The 21,418-nt window shown below is 42.0% G+C and overlaps 1 protein-coding gene across 3 annotated transcripts in view; it reads left to right on the top strand.

The window, feature by feature from the left end:
• chd3 (chromodomain helicase DNA binding protein 3) overlaps nucleotides 1-21,418 on the top strand; it is a 38,999-nt gene that overhangs the window by 4,390 nt on the left and 13,191 nt on the right. For 2 of the 3 annotated variants that reach the window (XM_051428655.1, XM_051428652.1), the window contains exons 5-37: nucleotides 1,432-1,670; nucleotides 1,785-1,918; nucleotides 2,049-2,181; nucleotides 2,377-2,552; nucleotides 3,732-4,001; nucleotides 4,152-4,355; nucleotides 4,807-5,030; nucleotides 5,144-5,275; nucleotides 5,453-5,549; nucleotides 5,634-5,825; nucleotides 5,915-6,115; nucleotides 6,615-6,752; nucleotides 6,974-7,095; nucleotides 7,375-7,548; nucleotides 8,315-8,456; nucleotides 8,707-8,838; nucleotides 9,083-9,200; nucleotides 10,061-10,185; nucleotides 10,271-10,502; nucleotides 10,819-11,003; nucleotides 11,524-11,701; nucleotides 12,058-12,144; nucleotides 12,520-12,605; nucleotides 13,107-13,240; nucleotides 13,330-13,474; nucleotides 14,129-14,291; nucleotides 14,501-14,658; nucleotides 15,395-15,581; nucleotides 15,677-15,781; nucleotides 15,876-16,007; nucleotides 17,097-17,205; nucleotides 18,149-18,281; nucleotides 20,648-20,843. In XM_051428655.1, the coding sequence (XP_051284615.1) occupies nucleotides 1,432-1,670; nucleotides 1,785-1,918; nucleotides 2,049-2,181; nucleotides 2,377-2,552; nucleotides 3,732-4,001; nucleotides 4,152-4,355; nucleotides 4,807-5,030; nucleotides 5,144-5,275; nucleotides 5,453-5,549; nucleotides 5,634-5,825; nucleotides 5,915-6,115; nucleotides 6,615-6,752; nucleotides 6,974-7,095; nucleotides 7,375-7,548; nucleotides 8,315-8,456; nucleotides 8,707-8,838; nucleotides 9,083-9,200; nucleotides 10,061-10,185; nucleotides 10,271-10,502; nucleotides 10,819-11,003; nucleotides 11,524-11,701; nucleotides 12,058-12,144; nucleotides 12,520-12,605; nucleotides 13,107-13,240; nucleotides 13,330-13,474; nucleotides 14,129-14,291; nucleotides 14,501-14,658; nucleotides 15,395-15,581; nucleotides 15,677-15,781; nucleotides 15,876-16,007; nucleotides 17,097-17,205; nucleotides 18,149-18,281; nucleotides 20,648-20,843 (5,183 nt within the window). The remainder of the gene's footprint in view (nucleotides 1-1,431; nucleotides 1,671-1,784; nucleotides 1,919-2,048; nucleotides 2,182-2,376; nucleotides 2,553-3,731; nucleotides 4,002-4,151; nucleotides 4,356-4,806; nucleotides 5,031-5,143; nucleotides 5,276-5,452; nucleotides 5,550-5,633; nucleotides 5,826-5,914; nucleotides 6,116-6,614; nucleotides 6,753-6,973; nucleotides 7,096-7,374; nucleotides 7,549-8,314; nucleotides 8,457-8,706; nucleotides 8,839-9,082; nucleotides 9,201-10,060; nucleotides 10,186-10,270; nucleotides 10,503-10,818; nucleotides 11,004-11,523; nucleotides 11,702-12,057; nucleotides 12,145-12,519; nucleotides 12,606-13,106; nucleotides 13,241-13,329; nucleotides 13,475-14,128; nucleotides 14,292-14,500; nucleotides 14,659-15,394; nucleotides 15,582-15,676; nucleotides 15,782-15,875; nucleotides 16,008-17,096; nucleotides 17,206-18,148; nucleotides 18,282-20,647; nucleotides 20,844-21,418) is intronic. The other variant, XM_051428653.1, reaches the window with a different exon arrangement.

The raw sequence follows: 21,418 nt of genomic DNA, 5'->3' as shown, positions 1-21,418 counted from the left end.
GATACTTATCCATAGTCGGTGTGTTAACTACAGCAGACGACGGTCAGTGCGCCTTCAGTTTGGAGAAGCAAAGAGGAGTCCCGGCAGAGCAATACTCTACTGTGGACGGGGTCTGCAGAAAGACTTTTTTTAGCCCAAAAGAAAATCAATACTTGTTTAAAGCTGCAGTAGATAACTTTTATAAAAATAAGTTTTTTATCTTATTTGCTTAAACTTTCACTATATTCTGACTGTTGTACATGAGACGGATCTGTATCCTCCTGGTGCTCACCAGGAACCCAAAGTGTCTGTATTCAACAACCTGGGAATGAGACTTAAAGATCAACTATCTTTCACGGGTGTGATTGATTGTTTTTGTTCAAGTGCATCTTGCCAGTGCCATTAGGAGCATTGCAGGATATAGTTAAAGTTTTAAGCAAATATAAGTGAACGCTATATTAAGAATATTTTCGCCACTTTACCTGGTTATACCACAGATCAGCCATCTATCCTAACTAACGAACTACTAGCTATTAACTATCCTTTTAGGCCAGTTGAGTTGCTGAGTGGAGACAATTGTGTATTGAAACTTTATTCAAACTGATTGGAGGGAATAAGAGGAAAGTGATCTCTATAGTCTAACAGAACTATTCATAATAACAAATTGGTCCCTCAGTTCCTACATTTACTTTAATGTACTGGGTGCAGAGTTCCTGTCAGTGTCAACTCACTCAACTCTACAGCACTAATGTTCAGGTCCGCCCATTGGAAGCATGTATTTCAGAATCAGAAACAGCTTTAATGGCCAAGAGTGTGTATACATACAAAGAGTTCCCAGGACAGTTTTCAGGTAGATCGATATAAATATACAGATACAAAAAGGACAACAAAGCTGAACAAAGACAAATGGACACAGAATGAAATTTCTTTACAAGTCAAACTTCTGTAAATTGTAAACAAGAATACAAGAGTACAGTTTCAAGCCCCTCGGTGTCACAACAAGAGCACAAATACTATTACTGCCTGTGTCGTCCTCTGGCAGCTGTGACTTTATCATGCCAGCTAGTTGTGCTTCCCAGGCAAGCAGTGCTGTCAGCGTGTCAGTGGCAGCCTGAGCCTCGGCCTCTGTGGCTGACTCATACCTGCTTTGACTCAGATAACATGAAGTAATCCATTATGTCCGCTGCATGTGTATGTTGGGAAGTTACTGGACTGAGCTTGTAGCGGAAAACTAAACTCTCCTCAGCCACATTAAGCCTGTGGTTCTTTTGCCAAATTACTACAGCTGCAGATACTGCAGATTTTATATACAAACCATTCCTGTGACTAATACACATAAATATATTTGACAGTCAGCAAAAAATAAAACCTTGGGAGCTCTGCGAATTAAGTGAAAGTCTATGCAGATTTCTGCTGGTCTTTTTAACAATCCTAAACGTCTCGCCCCGCAAGGCCGATGATAGCCAAGAAGAATCCTAAGATCCCCATGTCGAAGATGATGACCATCCTGGGGGCCAAGTGGAGGGAGTTCAGCTCTAATAACCCCTTCAAGGGCAATGCTGCTGCCGTCGCGGCGGCTGCTGCAGCTGCCGCGATTGCTGTTGCCGAGCAGGTCTCCGCAGCGACCGCCTCGCCTGAGCCGCCGCTGCAGCCGCCACCGATCAGAAAGGCTAAGACGAAAGAGGGCAAAGGTCGGTGGTCAGACATAAATCACATAAAAAGTTTATCTTGTGGTTAGATACAGTATACACATTACTTTGCCCTTCTTTTATGTCAAATGTTGCACGTGATGTTAATCCGTCCAGGCCCTGGCTATAAGAAGCGCAGTAAAAGTCCTCGAGTCCCAGACAAGAAAAAGGCTGCAGCGAAGGCTAAAAAGATGGCACCCATTCGGATCAAACTATCGCCTATTGGTGCCAAGAGGAAGAAGAGTTGCTCAGTGAGTATGAAGTGTCTGAGTGCACCCTACTCTGTCTTCATTCCACTTTACTTTCCCTGTTTCTCTAACATGTTTATTCCTTTTCCCATAACTTCTCCCACTTCCTCGACTCTTCCTTCTTCTCCTTCAGAGCGACGATATGGATGAGGATGAGTCCGAGCAGGAGGACTCCAGCGTCCACAGCTCCTCGGTTCGCTCTGACAGCTCCGGCCGCGTCAAGAAGAACAAGCGAGGACGACCCGCCAAGAAGAAGAAGAAAAGTAGTAAGCATAACCTGCTTGTTATATGCACATTATATTATTAGAAATTAAATGATGAACACATCTGTCTTGAGACTCCTGTGTCAGGTCAACAAGAACAAGAAAGTGTGCATCCTTTGGGGGTTATATTTCAGACACATTTTCAGACGTGTTTCAGACGTTTCTGTCTTTCTGTGTTTGTCGTCTGGTGCCCTCCAGTCCCAGGTGAAGAGGAGGGGGACGGCTATGAGACGGATCATCAGGACTACTGCGAGGTGTGTCAGCAGGGCGGAGAGATCATCCTGTGCGACACCTGTCCTCGAGCTTACCACCTGGTCTGCCTCGAGCCCGAGCTGGACAAGGCCCCCGAGGGCAAGTGGAGCTGCCCGCACTGCGTGAGTACAGACTCCACAAGAATACGTCTGTTAATGCTTTCTATTTATGATTCCTCAATTTGCGTATTTATCTCCATTCTGCAAACCTGAGTGAAAAAAAAAAACAGTTAAAAGTGGTTTGGTTTTTACTTGCTTGGAGCAGCAGATGAATAGAGGCTTTGTAGTTGCATTGCAATCTCAGCAGAACGCTGGCATTCAGACATAGACATACACAGTCCTGCCCAGACAAAGACAGATACCTGAAGTGGTGCTGTGGGTGTAGATCTATTCAGTAATGTCACAAATAAAAACCAATGCATATTTTTTATTTTTTGGTTGCCATGACACAGTGAACTGTTTCATCACGTCAAAAAGCCAACCATTGACCAACGTTTAAAAGCCACTATGTGTAGATCTTCGTGATTGCATCTTTAAGTTTATTCTAAAGGCACAACTTTTTATGTGTTGAAAAATGAGCCAATCCCAGTGAAACTTGGTACCGTCTATGTGTTGTTCTGTGTGTTGCTTTTGAGCCTTTTTCCATCAGGGTCCCCAGGTTGAATCTGTGACTGCCAAGGAGTCATGTGCTAGCAAAATAGAAGGAAACAAGAGCTTTTCTTTTTGCATTTTACAAAATGCTAGTGATACTGTTAAAACAAATAAATCACAGTTGTGATCTTTGTGAAACTGACTCACTGCCAGCTGCCTGTTATCAGTTGTTTTTGTTGTCGCTGTGTTGCTGTATCGTCCTGTATGGTGGCGTGTGATGCACAGGGGCGTTTCACCAAAGCTGATTTGGAATAATTCACAAATCCAAACAATCTGCATGTTTACAAGCAAGAACCAAAGAGAAATTGCAAATTTCAGTTTCAACAACCATTTGTGAAACTGCTGCCGTTTTCGATTTGTGTGTAAGTGATTGATCGAGTTTGTGAAACGGGCACCAGAAGTTCAATAAATGATTCACATCCACCTTTATTCTGCACACAGGAAAAGTCTTTTAGCTGCTTCTTCCTTTCCTCCAGACTATTAGATTTCTATCTTCTAAGTAGCCAGTGTCAGACTTAGAATTGAACTCCAGTTTCTACCAGACACTTAGGTTATTCTTTAAATCAGATTTGTTCTTCGTTGATTAAGGTGGCCACGTTGTTACACCCAAATATGCTTAGATGTCAATCAATCAAATGTTTCCTTTCCCAGGAAAAAGAGGGAATCCAGTGGGAAGCTAAGGACGAGGACTTTGAGGATTTTGAGGAGGATAGTGAGGACAGAGTGATATCAGAGGTCGGCGCGGGGATCCCCACCGGGGTGGAGGAGGAGGATGACGACCACATGGAGTTCTGTCGGGTGTGTAAAGACGGAGGTGAACTGTTGTGCTGCGACACCTGCACCTCCTCCTACCACATCCACTGTCTGAACCCGCCGCTGCCAGAGATCCCCAACGGAGAGTGGCTGTGTCCACGATGCACGGTGAGCTACTTTTGTTTTACTTCATTTCTGTTTATATCTGATTTTAAACAATCAGCGTGAGTCCAAATAACTGTAATTGATCCTGTTGTTATAACCACTGAGTGTGTGGTACACACTGAGGATTCATTAATAAATGTATTCCCACCCTAGTGTCCGCAAATCAAGGGACGTGTCCAGAAGATCCTCCACTGGCGATGGGGTGAACCTCCGCCTCCCATCCCCGTTCCCCCAGCTCCTGACGCCCCACCAGACGCCCCCCTGCCGCCACCCATGAAGGGCAGAGCCGAGAGGGAGTTCTTTGTCAAGTTGACTGGGCAGTCCTACTGGCACTGTACCTGGATCACTGAGCTACAGGTGAGAGAGAAAAGACCAACAGAGGGGTGATGCTCAAATCAAAGAGCCAATCCTACTTTAGATTTGAGGGTTTTACGATGTCTGAACTTAATAGAAGAATTATAATGACAAGCTAGATTTGTGAGTTTTTTTCTTGTGAAATACTGGATAGTTTATCGCCTCAGGCGAGTAAAAGGGGAAAAAAAGGAAAATAATAAAGTGCTCATGACTCATGTTCACGTGAGTTCACAAGAAAATATTTTACTTAATTTGAATGGGTCACAAGCCAAAAAGTTAGAAAGATACAATATATCAGCCATTGAATGTTGCATGTATACACTATAGAGGTCATCAAAAAGAATAGAGAGAGTATATGTATATGAGGAGCAAGGGAGAATTACTAAAAATGCTGGCACTGCTTCCAACTGACTTAAAGAAAAGTCATTATTTTCATCTTCCTTCTTCCTTCCAGCTGGAGATCTTCCACTCGGTGATGTACAGAAACTACCAGAGGAAGACGGATATGGACGAGCCCCCCAGCCTAGATTACGGGTCGGGCGGAGAGGACGAGAACGGAGTGGGAAAGAGCGAGAAGAGGAGAGCCAAGGACCCTCAGTACGCCATCATGGAAGACAAGTACTACAGATATGGCATCAAGCCTGAGTGGATGATGATCCATCGCATCATCAACCACAGGTGAAATAGTCTGTCTGTGTGTGAGCCCATATGTTTGTGAAGAATCTGTGCGATGGCTGTCGCAATTTTTAGCAGTCCTTTACTCACTTTACTGTGTGTTGTCTCCCTGCCAGTGTGGATAAGAAGGGGACCTACCACTACCTGGTCAAATGGAGAGACCTGACCTATGACCAGTGTACCTGGGAGAGAGATGACATGGAAATCCCAGATTTTGGTATTTATAAGGCCAACTACTGGAGACACAGGTAGGACGTGTTGGAAATATATTTCACCCACACTGACTGAAAAAAACCCAAACCAGTTTTGATTGTAGTAATTCAGTTGACACATTTATTACTTACATTTATACATCCTGTTGATTTCTTGCTTGCCTGATTGATTTATTGACTCAGTGATAATTGTGATAACTTGCCATCCAACAGAGATGCAATAATGAAGGAGGACCCAGACAAACCCAGGAGGATGAGGAGCAAGAACCAGGAGGGTGAAGAGGAGTCTCCTGCCTCACCGGTCACTGATGTGAGTTAACCGTAGCTTTAGTTAACTGCAAATAAAAATACAATTGACTGTGTCCCAATCAGTTTTTTCCTTTTGTCCTGTCAGCCTACGATAAAATACGAGGAGCAGCCAGACTTTGTCACATCGACGGGCGGGACGCTGCACCTGTACCAGCTGGAGGGTCTGAACTGGCTCCGGTTTTCTTGGGCTCAGGGCACAGACACAATCCTGGCGGACGAGATGGGCCTTGGCAAGACCATCCAGACCATTGTCTTCCTCTACTCACTCTTCAAAGAGGTACTGGAGGCCCCTCGCTCTATGTTTTATTGTGAAGGCTGACACTGACAGATTGTATGAATTCTTCCTCCTCTTCCGCTATCCCTCAGGGTCACACTAAGGGTCCGTTCCTGGTCAGCGCTCCGCTCTCCACCATCATCAACTGGGAGAGGGAGTTTGAGATGTGGGCGCCAGACTTCTACGTGGTGACGTACACGGGAGACAAGGACAGCCGAGCCATCATCAGAGAGAACGAGTTCTCTTTTGACGATACGGCTGTCAAAGGAGGGAAGAAGGCCTTCAAACTGAGGGTGAGGAGGGAAGGTGTGGAGAGGGGCGGAGTGAATAGGAGGTTGTGGATGATAGAAAATAGATGTTTTTTAATGTTCAGTGGAATTATTTGATCGTATATTGTTATTGTTTTGAAAAATTCTATATAATTCCTAGCAAAATGTAACTCAAAACTAAGAATTATTGGTTTAAATGATGTGAAGATCTTATGTAATGCCTTGTAACAGCGGAAAACCATGGAAACTGTGTTTGAATATTTGCCATAACCTGATATATGTTAATAATAGAAAGCTATTCTTATGAATATTGGGATATATATTGATTTTCATCGCCTCCCACAGAAACCCTGAAGGGATATTTGACCTCTTTCTCAGTGCATTTGCCAAATTGAATCCTCGTCCCACAAAACCAGTTGCAAAATTATTTTTACACAAACATAGCACTGAATATTAACTATCATGATGGTGATATATAATATCTATAAATATGGTATATTGATTCCCTCTTATCTTCCTCCAGAGAGAGGCTCCCATCAAATTCCATGTGCTGCTGACCTCCTACGAGCTGGTGACCATCGACCAGACGGCGCTCAAGTCCATCGACTGGGCCTGTCTGGTGGTGGACGAGGCTCACCGGCTGAAGAACAACCAGTCCAAGGTACTGTAGCTAGTGTGTCTGTTAATATACAGCAATGCAACATAAAGCCCAATTGGTATTTTGAGACAGATATTTGAGTTAGAAAAAAAACCATTACATAATTCAATATGTTACATTTTTATTAAAGAATCCTTACATTTGTTTTTTAAAGAATAACCTTATTGGATATAAAAATAATTGCCCATGTATGATATGGAGTTGAACTTTTCTCGTCTTTGCAGTTTTTCAGGCGTTTGAACGACTATAAAATCGATCACAAGCTGCTGCTGACAGGAACTCCTCTACAGAACAACCTGGAGGAGCTGTTTCACCTGCTCAACTTCCTCACACCCAACCGCTTCAAGTAGGACTTCTCACACACACATACACATGTATACATACACTTCATGTTGAAGTCTGTAACATTAATGTCTCTTTTTCCTTGCCAGGTTTGGTCAACTTTGCATACCAAGATGTTTGTTGCTGGCCAAAATCATAATATGTATTTTTCTACAGAATTCTGTATTTTGTACCCTTTTCAGTGATAATTCACTGATGGAGATAATAAGTGCTAATCTGAACCAGTAACTTACCAGTATTACAAGTATTACCAGCCCTTCACCCAATCCATCTTTCTGTACAGTAACCTTGAGGGCTTTCTGGAAGAGTTTGCTGACATCTCTAAGGAGGACCAGATCAAGAAGCTCCACGACCTGCTGGGGCCTCACATGCTGCGGAGGCTGAAGGCCGACGTCTTCAAGAACATGCCCGCCAAGACCGAGCTGATTGTCCGAGTGGAGCTGAGCCCTATGCAGAAGTACGACATGCGGGAGGGTTTTAGGGGGAAATGTGGATACAGGCTGGTGATGGGGGGAAAACTAGGGAACATTCCCCTCTAGTTACAACGTTGACCGCTTAGGCTAAAGGCGTTGTGAGGATGCTCAGTAGTCAACAGATTCAACAAATTCCCCATAAGCATGTTTTTCTTTATAGGACAACTAGGTTAAAACTAGGCTAAAAGTTATTTTTTTCTTAGTAATCTAGGTCACATTTAACCATTGTTTCATCACCTCTTCAGTGACTATATTTCACTGTGAATCAGACATATTATAGGGCTTGCTTCATGTTGAAATAGTTGTTGAAATACTGTTGTAATAATCTCAACCGAAACATTTTTAAATAACTTTTTAATGTCAAATTAGGCCAGTTTAAACTACTCCTGACATGTTTTTACCTGCAGATGCCATTGACCGTTATTGATTAGCTGTGAGTATTTCAATTTTGCCACTGATTAATGTGGTTTAAATGTATTTATAGCAATCTTTGTACTAGCTGGACAAACTATAATGGTTGGTCCCTTTAATGTCTTTATATTATAAATTGTAAATCTAATATGTAATTTTAAAGTAGAAAACAAGACCATTCTTCAGGGTATTTTTTTTTTCATTAAAAAAATTAACAATGGAGGGTAGCAAGGAGACAAAGGAAGGAAATTTATCTTAGTCTCTCAATAATATGTTAATATGTGTTTTACATATAATATGTACCGCACTGATCATTTATCTTTACCTTTTTAAATACAGGAAATACTACAAGCTCATTTTGACCAAGAACTTCGAGGCTCTGAACTCGAAAGGCGGAGGAAACCAGGTCTCCCTGCTCAACATCATGATGGACCTAAAGAAGTGCTGCAACCACCCCTACCTCTTCCCTGTCGCCTCGATGGTGAGAACAGACAAACACACACCCTCTTGTCCTTGACAACAGCCCCTCTAGTAGTTGGAATATGAAGCTTTAGATGGAAGAATTGATTTTTCTTCATTATTTGCTAGTATTTGACTTATTTTCTATCCATTTGCTTTGAATTACTCCTGCAAAACAGAACAGTGACACCTTGTGGTGATGTTCAGCAGTGCTTTTGTATCATATTTCTACTTGCGGTGTACTGTTATTTACCTTTTGGCATGTTCTGTAGGAAGCCCAAAAAACCCCCAATGGTGCTTACGAAGGATCGGCCCTCACTAAGGCCTCTGGGAAGCTGATGCTGTTGCAGAAGATGCTGAGGAAACTGAAAGAGCAGGGGCACCGAGTACTGGTCTTCTCGCAGGTATGCACGCACAGACTGAATGAATGAATGAATGAATAAGCACAGGCAAGTATACATGCACACACACACAAACACACACACACACACACACACCAGATGGACACCTCTATTCACAGATGTTAAGTCAGTCCCATGACACCTCCAGAAGGCTCAGCAGACGACTGATTCCAGCTGTGCGTGGGCAATTGAGTATTAATGAAAGCTTACTCGCATAACCAGCGTTCCTTCTCTCCTCCTTGTTTAGATGACTAAAATGTTGGACTTACTAGAAGATTTCTTGGACCATGAAGGTTATAAGTATGAAAGAATTGATGGAGGCATCACAGGAGCGCTGAGACAGGAGGCCATTGACCGCTTCAATGGTGAGATACTGGATGATGCGCAGTCATTAAAGGTGCAGTAAGTTCTCCATCACCTCTACTGGTCACCAGTAGGATTTACATCATTATCACTGGCACAAGGTGTTCTCTCCTCCTGTTCCCTTGAGTAGTTCCCAGAAATTCTCAGAGTCTTGCCCGACACCTAATATGAGTAAAAATGCTTATAAGTACTTTCATATAAGGAAAAATGGAAGTAAACCAGAAATTGTAAAGGGTGAAATGATTCAGACTGCTTCAGTTTAGATATCTTGGAATTCTTATTGACTCACAGCCGTTCTTTAAGAAACGCATGCAGCAGGTGTGTAACACCATAAAAATAAATCTAAAAAACCCTTTGATGCAGCAAAACTATTCATGCACTAAATTTTTGTTTTTGCTTATCCCATACTGTATCACAAGCTGGAAAAACAACACTTGCTCCACTGCCAACACTTTACAAACAAACACTCAAGGCACTGGGCAAAAAGCCATCAAGTTACCATCATTGTAACATTGTTAAGAGGTGGAAAACAAAAAGGCAATCCAGGCACTCCCAAAAACAACATTAATAATAAATAAAGCAATAGCAAAAAAGCAAAAGCAAAAATAGTAAATTGAACATGAAAAACTATTATAAAGACGATAAAACAAGAGACATTATGAACAATATGAGTGTTATTTTGAATGACAGTGGTACTGGAATGTGCAAAATATTCATATCCAGATCCCAGTATTAAGCATAAGTATTATTTTCAATGGTAACTTGTCTACGTAATGTTAATGTAATGTGCAGAGGGTGGGGTGGAGATATAAGAGTCAGTGTCAGTGGGAGTCTCTCACACTCTCTCCGTCTCTGCTTACAGCTCCCGGTGCCTGTCAGTTTTGTTTCTTGCTCTCCACCAGAGCTGGAGGTTTAGGCATCAACTTGGCCACAGCGGACACAGTCGTCATCTTCGACTCTGACTGGAACCCTCACAATGACATACAGGTACAGCAGACTGGCAGCCGCTGAGGAAGGAAACGATTTAGTACGACATAAACTTCACCTGTCTGCTTTCTCCCTATCCGCCCAGGCGTTCAGTCGAGCCCACCGAATCGGGCAGGCCAACAAAGTGATGATCTACCGCTTTGTGACGCGAGCCAGCGTGGAGGAGCGAATCACGCAGGTGGCCAAGAGGAAGATGATGCTGACCCACCTGGTGGTCCGGCCAGGCCTGGGATCCAAAGCTGGCTCCATGTCCAAACAGGAACTGGACGACATCCTTAAGTTTGGAACAGAAGAGCTCTTCAAGGATGAAGGAGAAGGTGAGGTTTATTTGCACTATGCGTGATTTTTGTCAAGGGAAGTTAGTAAATAGAGTAATCTGACGCTTTATTGTTGGGTCAGAGTTGGTGTGGGGTTGATTTTAATAGAGAAGAGTTGGCAGGCTTCCTCTACTGCATGAAATTATTTTGTCAAACACACTCACTTTAATGTCCTTTCATCCTGACACATTTGGCCAGAGGACATCACTTCAGCTCATTCAGATTTTATTGGTTGACAAGAACAATTTAATTTACAAAACTCGTCGGGAAAAACAAGACCAATCGTCTCCGCTTTTTTAACCCCAACGCGTGGCAGGTATGAAGAACAGTTCGAGGGATAAAGCTGAGGACGAGGGCAGCGTGATCCACTACGACAGCACTGCCATCGAGAGGCTGCTGGACCGAAGCCAAGACGCCACGGATGACTCGGACGTCCAGAACATGAACGAGTACCTCAGCTCCTTCAAAGTGGCCCAGTACATGGTCCGAGAGGAGGATAAGGTGAACAGGATGTTACAGATATTACCGCAGAGTGTACTGTGGTGTATGTGTGGCTGTGGTCTTGGGCTCCCGATGGTATGTTTTGGATAGAAGTACTTTATAAATACAGCTGTTTTTTATCCTCCCAACACACAAATAAGTCCTGATACAAGTTAGGAAATAACAGAAAGAGAAAAGTGTTTATTTGGTCTGTGTTTTATTATTGTTACTCATAAAATTAAGAATTACACCCAGACCTCTCAGAGGCACTCGGGTAGCATCTTCACACAGATTTCATATATTGTTGTGTAGAAGATTTTTTACCTAAAAAAGACCAGTAATTCACTGGTTTCAGCTTCTGAAATGTGAAGTTTGGCTGCTTTTCTTCGTCTTCTGTGATACAGAACTAAATATTTTGGTCTTTTCGACCTTTTTTTGTTGGACAAAACAAGCATTTTGTAGATATCAAGTTGGGCTTTGGGAAAGTTTAGTAAAAACAAGTGGTCACGTTTTGTCAACTGTACTTTTTTTGATGCTACAGATCGAGGAGATCGAGCGGGAGATCATCAAACAGGAGGAGAACGTGGATCCGGATTACTGGGAGAAACTGTTGCGGCATCACTACGAGCAGCAACAAGAGGACCTGGCGAGCAAACTGGGTAAAGGCAAGAGGAACCGCAAGCCTGTCAACTACAACGATGCCGCGCAGGAAGACCAAGGTAGGCACTGAGCTTGGACCTGGCAGCCCTAAAAAGCTTGAGTAAGCCGAGTAAAGACCTGTAAGTTGTTTTATATCAATCACACCTTAGTGTTAGGATCATGTTAGCAGTACGAGAGGGGCTAAGATTCTTTTGGGAAGCCCTGGATTTAAAAATGAATCCTCTTCCACATAATGCTGAGTGATTTCTAGCCTGAAAGTAAGATTTTTATTTATTGTTAAGATTTACTATTGTAATCTTACGATCTTAGTAGAAATATTAGGATTTTAGATGATACCTCTTCTGTTTGAGTTATTGCTTGCACGATGGAAGTGAATGGGCCTGGCCTATTGACAGACCACCATGTGCTGTTTCAGAGTGGCATGCTGACATTTCAGATAACCAGTCCGAGTATTCAGTGGGCTCCGAGGAGGAGGACGAGGACTTTGATGATCGGCCAGAAGGTAAGGAGCGATGATAAAAAAGAGACGTCAGACTGAGCAGTGCTGCTCATGAACAATGAAAGTTGTTGTAACACACACACACACTCGTCGGGTCTGTGTTGAATTACAGGTTGAAATTGATTTAGTTGTTACAGACGCCTGGCAGAGTTGAACCAGTTAGATTGCCAAAAAATGCGAACCTCCATCCACCTCCTCCCCCCGTACTTCAGACAGTCAGAGGAAAATGCTTGAAGCATTCCAGAAGTTTTTGATTCTTGGTTGGATGCTCTAATGATCTACCAACATTAAATTTCAAGGAAAATGTAAGACCCTCCCTCTCCTCACATCTCTTGTGTGTATTTTACCATCCTTTATGTTGCCTCCTGTTACCTGCAGGTCGAAGGCAGTCGCGTCGCCAGTTGAGAAATGAGAAGGATAAACCTCTGCCTCCTCTTCTGGCTAGAGTGGGAGGTAACCTTGAGGTTTGTACAACTCTGGAACCAGTTGTGCTTTCATTTTGTGTGAGGTTCTTTTTTAATATTATGATATTACTGGAATCTGTCAGATTTGTTTCAGTTTGAACTTGCACACTTCGATATTTTTCTAACAATCTTACAATTTTGAATTGGAGGTGGCAGCGAAGCTTTTACATCTCCAACGACTCCGAACTTTCCAAGCTCATTTATCATCCTGTATAATAGTATATGTGGTTATAATGGCCTGCATTGTTCAATTGATTCAAAGTTTATTTTAGCATTATTAGGCAGTCAGAGCTATTTAAAAAGGGCCATGGGAAGTTTGAAAAATACACAGACGTCTTTTACTGAAATTTTCATTTAAGGTCTTTAGGAATAATACCAATACACAGACACTTTGAACAGACTGGCACTATTTCCGATGTCCAGACAGTGCCAGCTTCACTCATAAGAATATGAAATATATATATAAAATATGTAAAATATACCGTCCATTTCCATCAATAGGTGCTGGGATTTAACACACGCCAGCGAAAGGCTTTCCTGAACGCAGTGATGCGCTGGGGGATGCCATCTCAGGACGCTTTCTCCTCACAGTGGCTGGTCAGAGATCTCAGGGGCAAGACTGAGAAAGAATTCAAGTAAGGAAAAACTGTGTTGATTAAAATGGACGCAGTCTTTCTCCAATCTACTTTAAGCATACATTTCTCCTTCTCTTCTCCTTTGCCAGAGCTTACGTGTCTCTCTTTATGCGTCACCTATGTGAGCCCGTGGCTGACGGCGCCGAGACGTTCGCAGATGGCGTGCCGAGGGAGGGCTTGTGTCGGCAGCCGGTCCTCACCCGAATCGGCGTCATGTCTCTTGTCAAGAAGAAGGTCAGACCAAAGCCGTCCACCTTGTGTTTGCATTAGCAGTAACTTCATACAGCCCCGAAATGACGTTAAGAGAACGGAAATCAAACAGTGAGGCTGATATTAATGAGAAGAAATTAAAAACATGCAGGTAGGAAATTAGAATCCAGGGATGGCGGACTCCACCACTAACAATGAAAACTGCAATATACAGAGATAATTACTGCAAATACATTGAATGGCTCTAAAATGCTCACCATAAATAGTATCAAAAACAGTATTATAACTTTAATAGGGTGCCTCCATATCAGCATGGTGTCTACAGGCCTATATGAAGTTGTAAATTCTCTTTAATTCAGCAAACTGCAAAGAGAATATAGTCTTTAGGTCATAAATAAAAATATCTGAGGTCTTTTTCTAGTGAAGAAATCCACCATGACATCTTGAAAGATGTTCTGATTATCCAGTTTACTTAAATTTATCCAAACATCTTCAATCCGGTTTTCAGTCCAACTTGTTGAAACCTGCTCACATCCTGATCTGCTATCTATGCCAGTGGAAATGTATGATATACTGCCAGGCGAACAGGGCATGTGGGTGGTGAGTTTAAATAAGGTGGTATTAGGTAAAGTAAGTGTGTGCCAAGCTTTTTTATTTTGCTGAGTATTTTGTGTCCAGATCCAGGAGTTTGAGCACATCAATGGGCGGTGGAGTCTTCCAGAGCTCAAGCCTGAGGTCAGCCTAGACAAAACCTCCTCCAGGGCCTCCTCTCCCGCCGTGAAGACCGCCACACCCACCCCGGATGCCAGCTATAACAACACACCTTGCACCTCCAAGCCAGGTAACCAAACATACGCTCACCAGATCCAGCAGGGGGCACTCCATGTAAAGGGCACCAGATAAAGTTGGAGATGAATATGACTTACACTAGTGTCTGTGTGTGTGTGTGTGTGTGTGTGTGTGTGTGTGTGTGTGTGTTGTGTGTGTGTGTGTGTGTGTGTGTGTGTGTGTGTGTGTGTGTGTGTGTCTATTTGTCCGAAACATATGCAGCAACCCCTGCTCCAGTAGACAAGCTAGAAAAGAACGGAAAAGAGGTAGAAAAGGAGGAGGACAAAGAGGAAGGCGAAGCTCCATCTGACAAAGACAAAGTGAAAGAGAAGGATGAGGGGAAAGAGGTGGAGAGCAACAGGACGGCAGACCCTGAGGAGGTGGGACACTGTCCTCAAAACAGCTGAAATATATATGTTCTGTGGTTTTCAGAGGCTAATTACAGTGTGTTCTTAATCAGCTCATTAATGCATTTTTATACATATGCCTGGGCTTTGGTCCATTTTATGAAATATTAATTTTATCAAGAGAAGCGGATGGAGTTTAAAACCTTTACACCTCCTTGGTCACATTCCTGAGTTACTTGTGTTTTACCACACATCCCATATACTTGACATCACTTTCAACAACTTTCCAAGGCACGCCATCGTATTTGTCTGGTTTCTTTTTTTCTTCCTTCACGTCAGGTTTTTCTGCTCACTTTCATACAGCTTGAAGATAAAAATAAACCTTGTTATTGCGTGGCAAACAGACTGAAATGATTTGTGCTTTCAAGGGAATTATAGTGGCATTTTCATATCGTGAAAATCAAAGTGGCTGCCTGTCAGGTAGAAAAACACAAACAAAAACCACTGCAGCATGCTCTGAGAAATAGTCGTCTAAAATGTTATGTTTATTAAATGAATAGCAAAAAGGCTACAACACAGAAAGAGACTTGTGTGGTCTGTTTAACTACAAATTGAAAAAGCTGTAAATTGAATAAACTGACTAAACTGAATCAAGAGTAATAATTTAATTCCATAGTTTTTCTCTGTTACGTAAAAGCCATATCATGCAACAACAAAATAGTCTACTATAATATAAGTGAGTGATAGCATTTTGTGCTACTTTCCCCAGCTTTCCTCTTCGACAAAAGAGACATCACAAAACGCGTCCCCTAGTCAGAAAACCGAAGGCAAAGAAGACAGCGACCTGAAAGAGGAGGAGAAGAAAGAAACTGACACTCTGACAGAGGAGAAAAAAGCACAGGATGAGAGTAAGGAAGAAACAAAGCAAGACACAGAGGTCAAAGAAGAAAAATCAGGTAAAAAGAAAAACATAGAAAATAAACTTGATAAGCTGACAAGTGTGTGGAGAAATGCAGGAAGTCCTTGCTAACTGTAATGTTTTGCCCTGCAGAAGGAGAAAAGGCGGCGGAGGAGAAGGAAAAAGACAAAGAGGCTCTCACAGCAACGGAAGCGTCAGATGGCAAGGATAAGCCCGAGGTGGCTGACGTTAAGAAAGGTACGTCTCACACTGTCTGTGATACTACTCTCCCCGTAAATACATAGGCACATTTTTTTTTTTCCTAAATGATACCTCTCCGGTTTTGTAACAGAGGAAGTCAAAGGTGAAAAGGATCCTGGGAAAGAAGTCAAAGCAGCGAAGGAGGAGGCGCCCAAGGGGAACGGGAAGCCTCCCATTGAGCGACCTCGCTTTATGTTCAACATCGCAGATGGCGGCTTCACTGGTCAGTTCTGATTTACCTGCAGCAGTTGTGGAATAGATTCAAATGATCTATGTGGAAGTGTGCATGCAGCAGTGCATTGTAGGGGTTATCGGTTGTGTAAGTTATGTTTTTTAAACTGGGACACCCGAAGCACACAGCTGGGAGTAAAACAAAAAAGGTGTTTATGACACATCTCATCACAGGACTCAAGATGGTTGCATTAGGGTTAAAAATACAGAACTGTGCATTGACAATGGAGCTGGAAAGAAAAATGCGGCTTCAACTAAATATTTGATGATTTTGGGTAATCAAATGTGAGAGTCTGTCGCACAAGACATAGTATGTTGACAATACTTTGGGACGTTTTTTTATGTCCTAAAGACAAAAACAATAATTAAAAGAAGTGTTAGTTGCTGCCCTAATTGACAACATAGCACTCCATTAAATTCAGGGAATTATCTTAAATGACAAACCTGCAGGAAAGTCTTCCTGTCACAATTTTTCACTAAAGTTGGAAACCAGTAATTATGGTAATTCAGATATTACATGAACACAAGTGGAAGTGATCACGACCTGGAGAGTGTGCTTTGTTTTCAGGCCTGGATGCTCCTCCCTGCCTGAGGTGTGGTCAGGTGACCCTTCTGGTGGGGACAGTGTCAGTCCTGCAAAGAAGATCTAAGATCTCAGGATAGGACAGCCAAAGACGATCCCTGACGGATCAAAATAATGTCAGCTAATACAGATTCTAGTTGCAAGAACTAAATTGTTTTATTTAAATATTTTAAGCATCAATCATATCCCTTGTCATTAGATATACAAAGAGATAAAAGAGAAGAGAAAGGTGAAAAGGTGAAAATAACTTCTTGAGTCGTCCAAACAAGTCACTAAGCAGTCCAAACAACACGGAATTCACGACTAATACAAAAAACATTACCCTTGCTTCCCAGAGCTTCTGCACAAAAGCAGCAGTGAGCCAAAATGATCTCCATCTTGATCACCAACCCATAAAAAAGCTCTTTGTGCTGTGGAAACACCTGCAGCCAGGTTTCAGCTAGCTAAGCACTTTGAGACCCGCTTCGTTTTTTACTTTGTGTTGGCTTCACCCTGCAGAGCTGCACACTCTCTGGCAGAATGAGGAGCGGGCTGCCATCTCCTCGGGGAAGATGAACGAGATCTGGCACCGCCGACACGACTTCTGGCTGCTGGCGGGAATCGTGATGTATCCTTGACAGCAGTTGCCCGGGCGATGACCCCGGTGCGTTTATTTTTCTATCAGCCAGCAGAAGCCCGGTGTAATAAGTCAACAAGCCAGCCAGAGCTCAGTAAACAGCAAACTGTGTCTGCTGGAAGCTGATGTAGTGGCTCATTTAGTTCATGTTGTTCTCTCTATTATGGTAATTAAGGCCATGCAGCATTCACATAAAACTCTGTTTTCATTATTCAGCAAGTAAATGCTGAGGCCTAGTTAGGCTGAAATAAAAGGAGAGAAATGCTCTGTTTCAGAAGCTGACTGAAACCTATTTTGTGCGAAAATAACTGCAATTTTGTATTTTAAGGATGAATAATGGCATAAATCCCCATCCAAAACCAATGTTAAGCTCAAAGTAATGGCTCAAGACTTTGGGAAATTAACTTTCATGCTTTCTTCCAGAGAGTTAGAAGTACGGTTGCCACCTTCAGTGTGGAAAAATAAGGGACACCTTGCCAGCGGCCCCATGCCCGGAGGATGTAAATCAAGCGGGGTGTCTGAGGGTCTTCCCCCATTAGATTTTTAGGGTCAGACTTAATTTCCTGCATTCTGGTGAATTTTTATGCTCCAACTTTTATTTCAAAATCCTCAGCTACTCTCAACATGAATGTCAAAGGAATAAAGAACCAATAAGAGTAAGGCACAGTTGCATGTTATATTATACATTTCTGGTTGTCTATGAATTAAAAAAACAAGATTGTGAGCTTTAGATGTGCTGGGAGGCATATTTTTAAAGGCAGATTAACATATTTTCCAAAATACTGAACTCTAATTCTTCTTATGTGGTTGATACCCTGTTTGGCATCACTGTGATGTTACTTGTACAATGTTGGGCACGGAAGATGATGGCCCACACGGTGGCCACACTATCTCTTACCAAATGAGTTACATGACCCCTTGACCCCTGCACCAGTCACGGCTACGCCCGGTGGCAGGACATCCAGAACGATCCCCAGTTCGCCATCGTCAACGAGCCTTTCAAATCGCAGGCGAATAAAGGAAACTTCCTGGAGATGAAGAACAAGTTCCTGGCTCGACGCTTTAAGGTAAGACGTGGCTACAGCTGCAGCTTGACTTCCAGAAGAAGAGACACATTAGATTTTAGTCATTTTTTATTTGATAAATAATATTTCTTCCAAAAAATAACACATTTCTCTATAAAACCTTTCAAAATGTCTATTTAAAGCAGCAACAAAGAACATTTTGTTAATTCTGGCGGCCCCTGTGGACAAAAGCGGTACTGCTTCCACTGCCTCGTTCAGTTGATTTCAAGGGTAATCAACATTAAGAGCGACTATATAGAAATAGCTAATCTTCCCACTGATGGTCTGGTGTGCTTATGTAGGTCATACACAGGAATCAATATTAAATTGAGACTGTTTCATAACCAGTTAAAAACTTGTGGTAGGTTCAAATCTATGACAAACCAGACACGTTTTGGTTTCCATCAGAAAAGTCTCGTGGTTTAAAACCCAGCATTTACTTTTATGCAAACACACTATTTTAGTAACATTTCACAGAGTCTTCGATCACCTGACTTGTTCGATGGTCGGATGGCGGATGCCCCTAGACCCACATATTGGCTGGATGGTATTGCTGACCGCTGCATTTCTGGAACAGCTCTCATCCTGTTTTTGACCGGCTCACATGTTTCAGATCCTGCCCTCAACATCCTCATTTACTGTATCTCTGTCTCTTTTACTTTCTTCATTTCTCGTTATCTCTCTTTCCAAATTATCTGAGGTTTCCTGTGTAAGTCGTCAATAATGCACAAGGCAAAGCAAATTACGTTATTTTTTTCCCCCCACACCAATTCCGCTTATCATGTTTTAAGTTGTAAGTGGTTGTGTAACACGATAAATAACTCCTTTTTGCGTGACTAGCACCCGAAACTGTATGTAACCTCAGTTCCCTTGAAATTCTTGCGTTACTGTTGCTATGCCAACCAAGACACAGATACATTGCTTAAAAGTGTCAGAAAGAGACAATGAGTGACGACTGGAGCAGTTTACAGACAGGCTATAATAAGAGTGGGGTGGAACAGAGGGAGGAATCAAACTTATAAAAGCTTTTTAAGCCTGGTTTGATCTTTTTGTCCCTGTATCCGTGTTCAAATGTATCAGCTTTCCTTACATTACATTTGTGATTTCCATCTAAAAAATTAGTAGTAACATGAATGAACTTAGTTTATGTATACTGTATGGATTTTTATCTTGTTCTTATTCTCTCATTCAGGGCATGTGTGATGTCTTAATACTTCTCAGTGACTGTGCTGGGCAGGATTTATAAGTTATATAGACTCTCTACAACTCTTTCTCTGAGGAGACTGAAATCTGGAGCAGTGTGCTGGAAGACACTGAACTGCATAAGAAATAATAGGTGTCTCTTTTCCTGATCTTCTGTAATTGTTGTGTCTCACATCTTTATTTCTCATTCTCTTGCTGTTTTTTTATTTTTTCTCAGCCAGATAGAACTTATATAGAGGTATATTAGTATAAATCACAAATTGGGACAACAGTGAATAATGCTTCATAAATTAACCCTATTTGCCAAAATGAAACACCAATGTTTGGTCCCAGTTCCATATTTGATACTAGGGATGTGAATCAAACACAAAACACTGCATATTGCCTTTTGAGAAGTGAAACTCATCTTTGCGCTTTAATACCACGATCGATGTCTCCATTCATTTTTTATCTCACCATTTGAATCTTCACATATTTGTATTGCAGTTTAACTGACTTAACACTAAAAAAAACACTGTGCTGTTGATGGAAACTAGTATCCCACAATGCACTGTATAACGGAAATTCTCACAGCTGTAAAACATTAAAACTAATTGTTGATAGTGGCGAGATGGTTGAGGTTGATCTCAGACCAAAAAAACAAGTTTAAAATCTTTGGTAAAACATTTTGGTTTCTGTCTTTTAAAAAAAATCTTATTTAAATTTTACATTCATCATAAAAAAATTGTTTAAAACGGTAGAGATGGGAAGTGCAATCATAGTTTATGCATCAAAATAAATGTATTTACATTATACACCGGAACCTTCAGTTCACTTGGTGATGGAGGGCGATGACTTTCCTTGTTTTGTTTTTATTTATTTATATACTTTTAAAGGGTTTAGCAAACGTAAGGAATGTCTTGGAGGATGATATACGAAACAAGGTTATTCTTTTTATAAATCGACCATTGTGACGTAACATCTACAATGAAAATAATCCCTTGGTCTTTATATTAAAAATATAACATCTTTAACACATTAAATAAAATGGACTTGGTTGGAAAAGATGCATCAAATATGTCCAAAATGTCACAGTGAAATTGCACTACAAGTGACATTGGACATTTTCTTTCTCTTCTTTCCACCTTCTGTGACTCCAAACCTCCCGACCATCCTTTGTCCTCCAGCTGTTGGAGCAGGCGCTGGTGATAGAGGAGCAGTTGCGACGGGCGGCCTACCTGAACATGACCCAGGACCCCAGCCACCCGGCCATGGCGCTCAACGCACGCTTTGCAGAGGTGGAATGCCTCGCGGAGTCACACCAGCACCTCAGCAAGGAGTCACTGGCGGGCAACAAGCCAGCCAACGCTGTCCTGCACAAAGGTCAGGGATGATGCCAATAATTATTTACAAAGTCTGTCTGTAGAGTTAATAAAAAAAAGCTCATTCAGTGTGTGCGAACGAAGCAAACAGAGAAAAGTGAGGAGAGATTGGCAGACTGATAATCCAATGCGTTTAACAAAAATAGAGATACACATCAACACATCTCCCAGCTCTGTTGTGCAATCAGTCTTTTCCTGCTGCAGCGACCGAATCGCTCTGCCTAGAGCTGACTTTAGTAAAGCCAGGCAGATAAGCTTACACCATGTTAAGTGATAGCTCCAAACATTTCCTCACTGACTTCCTGGCAAGTCTGTCCATGTTTATGTCGTTCTGTCGAAAGGATAACATGCTCAGTACGCCATTGCACTACTGTTCTTGTTTCTTGTCTTGTATTTCTGCACTTAATGAGTTCTCATAAACATTTTTTTTTATCAAATTGTCTCCAGTCAGTGATTGAGTCCATGTACGGATGTGATGACAGAGTGGAGAGATAATAAAGGATGGGAACAGAAATTAAAAATTTGCTTTTTTTGGAATTAAAAAGCCCCAAAAGTAAAGTTATCTGTAAAGTTTAG

Source organism: Dicentrarchus labrax, unplaced genomic scaffold, assembly GCF_905237075.1.
Source record: "Dicentrarchus labrax unplaced genomic scaffold, dlabrax2021, whole genome shotgun sequence".
Classification (NCBI taxonomy): domain Eukaryota; kingdom Metazoa; phylum Chordata; class Actinopteri; family Moronidae; genus Dicentrarchus; species Dicentrarchus labrax.
This window is presented reverse-complemented; position numbering and strand designations above follow the sequence as displayed.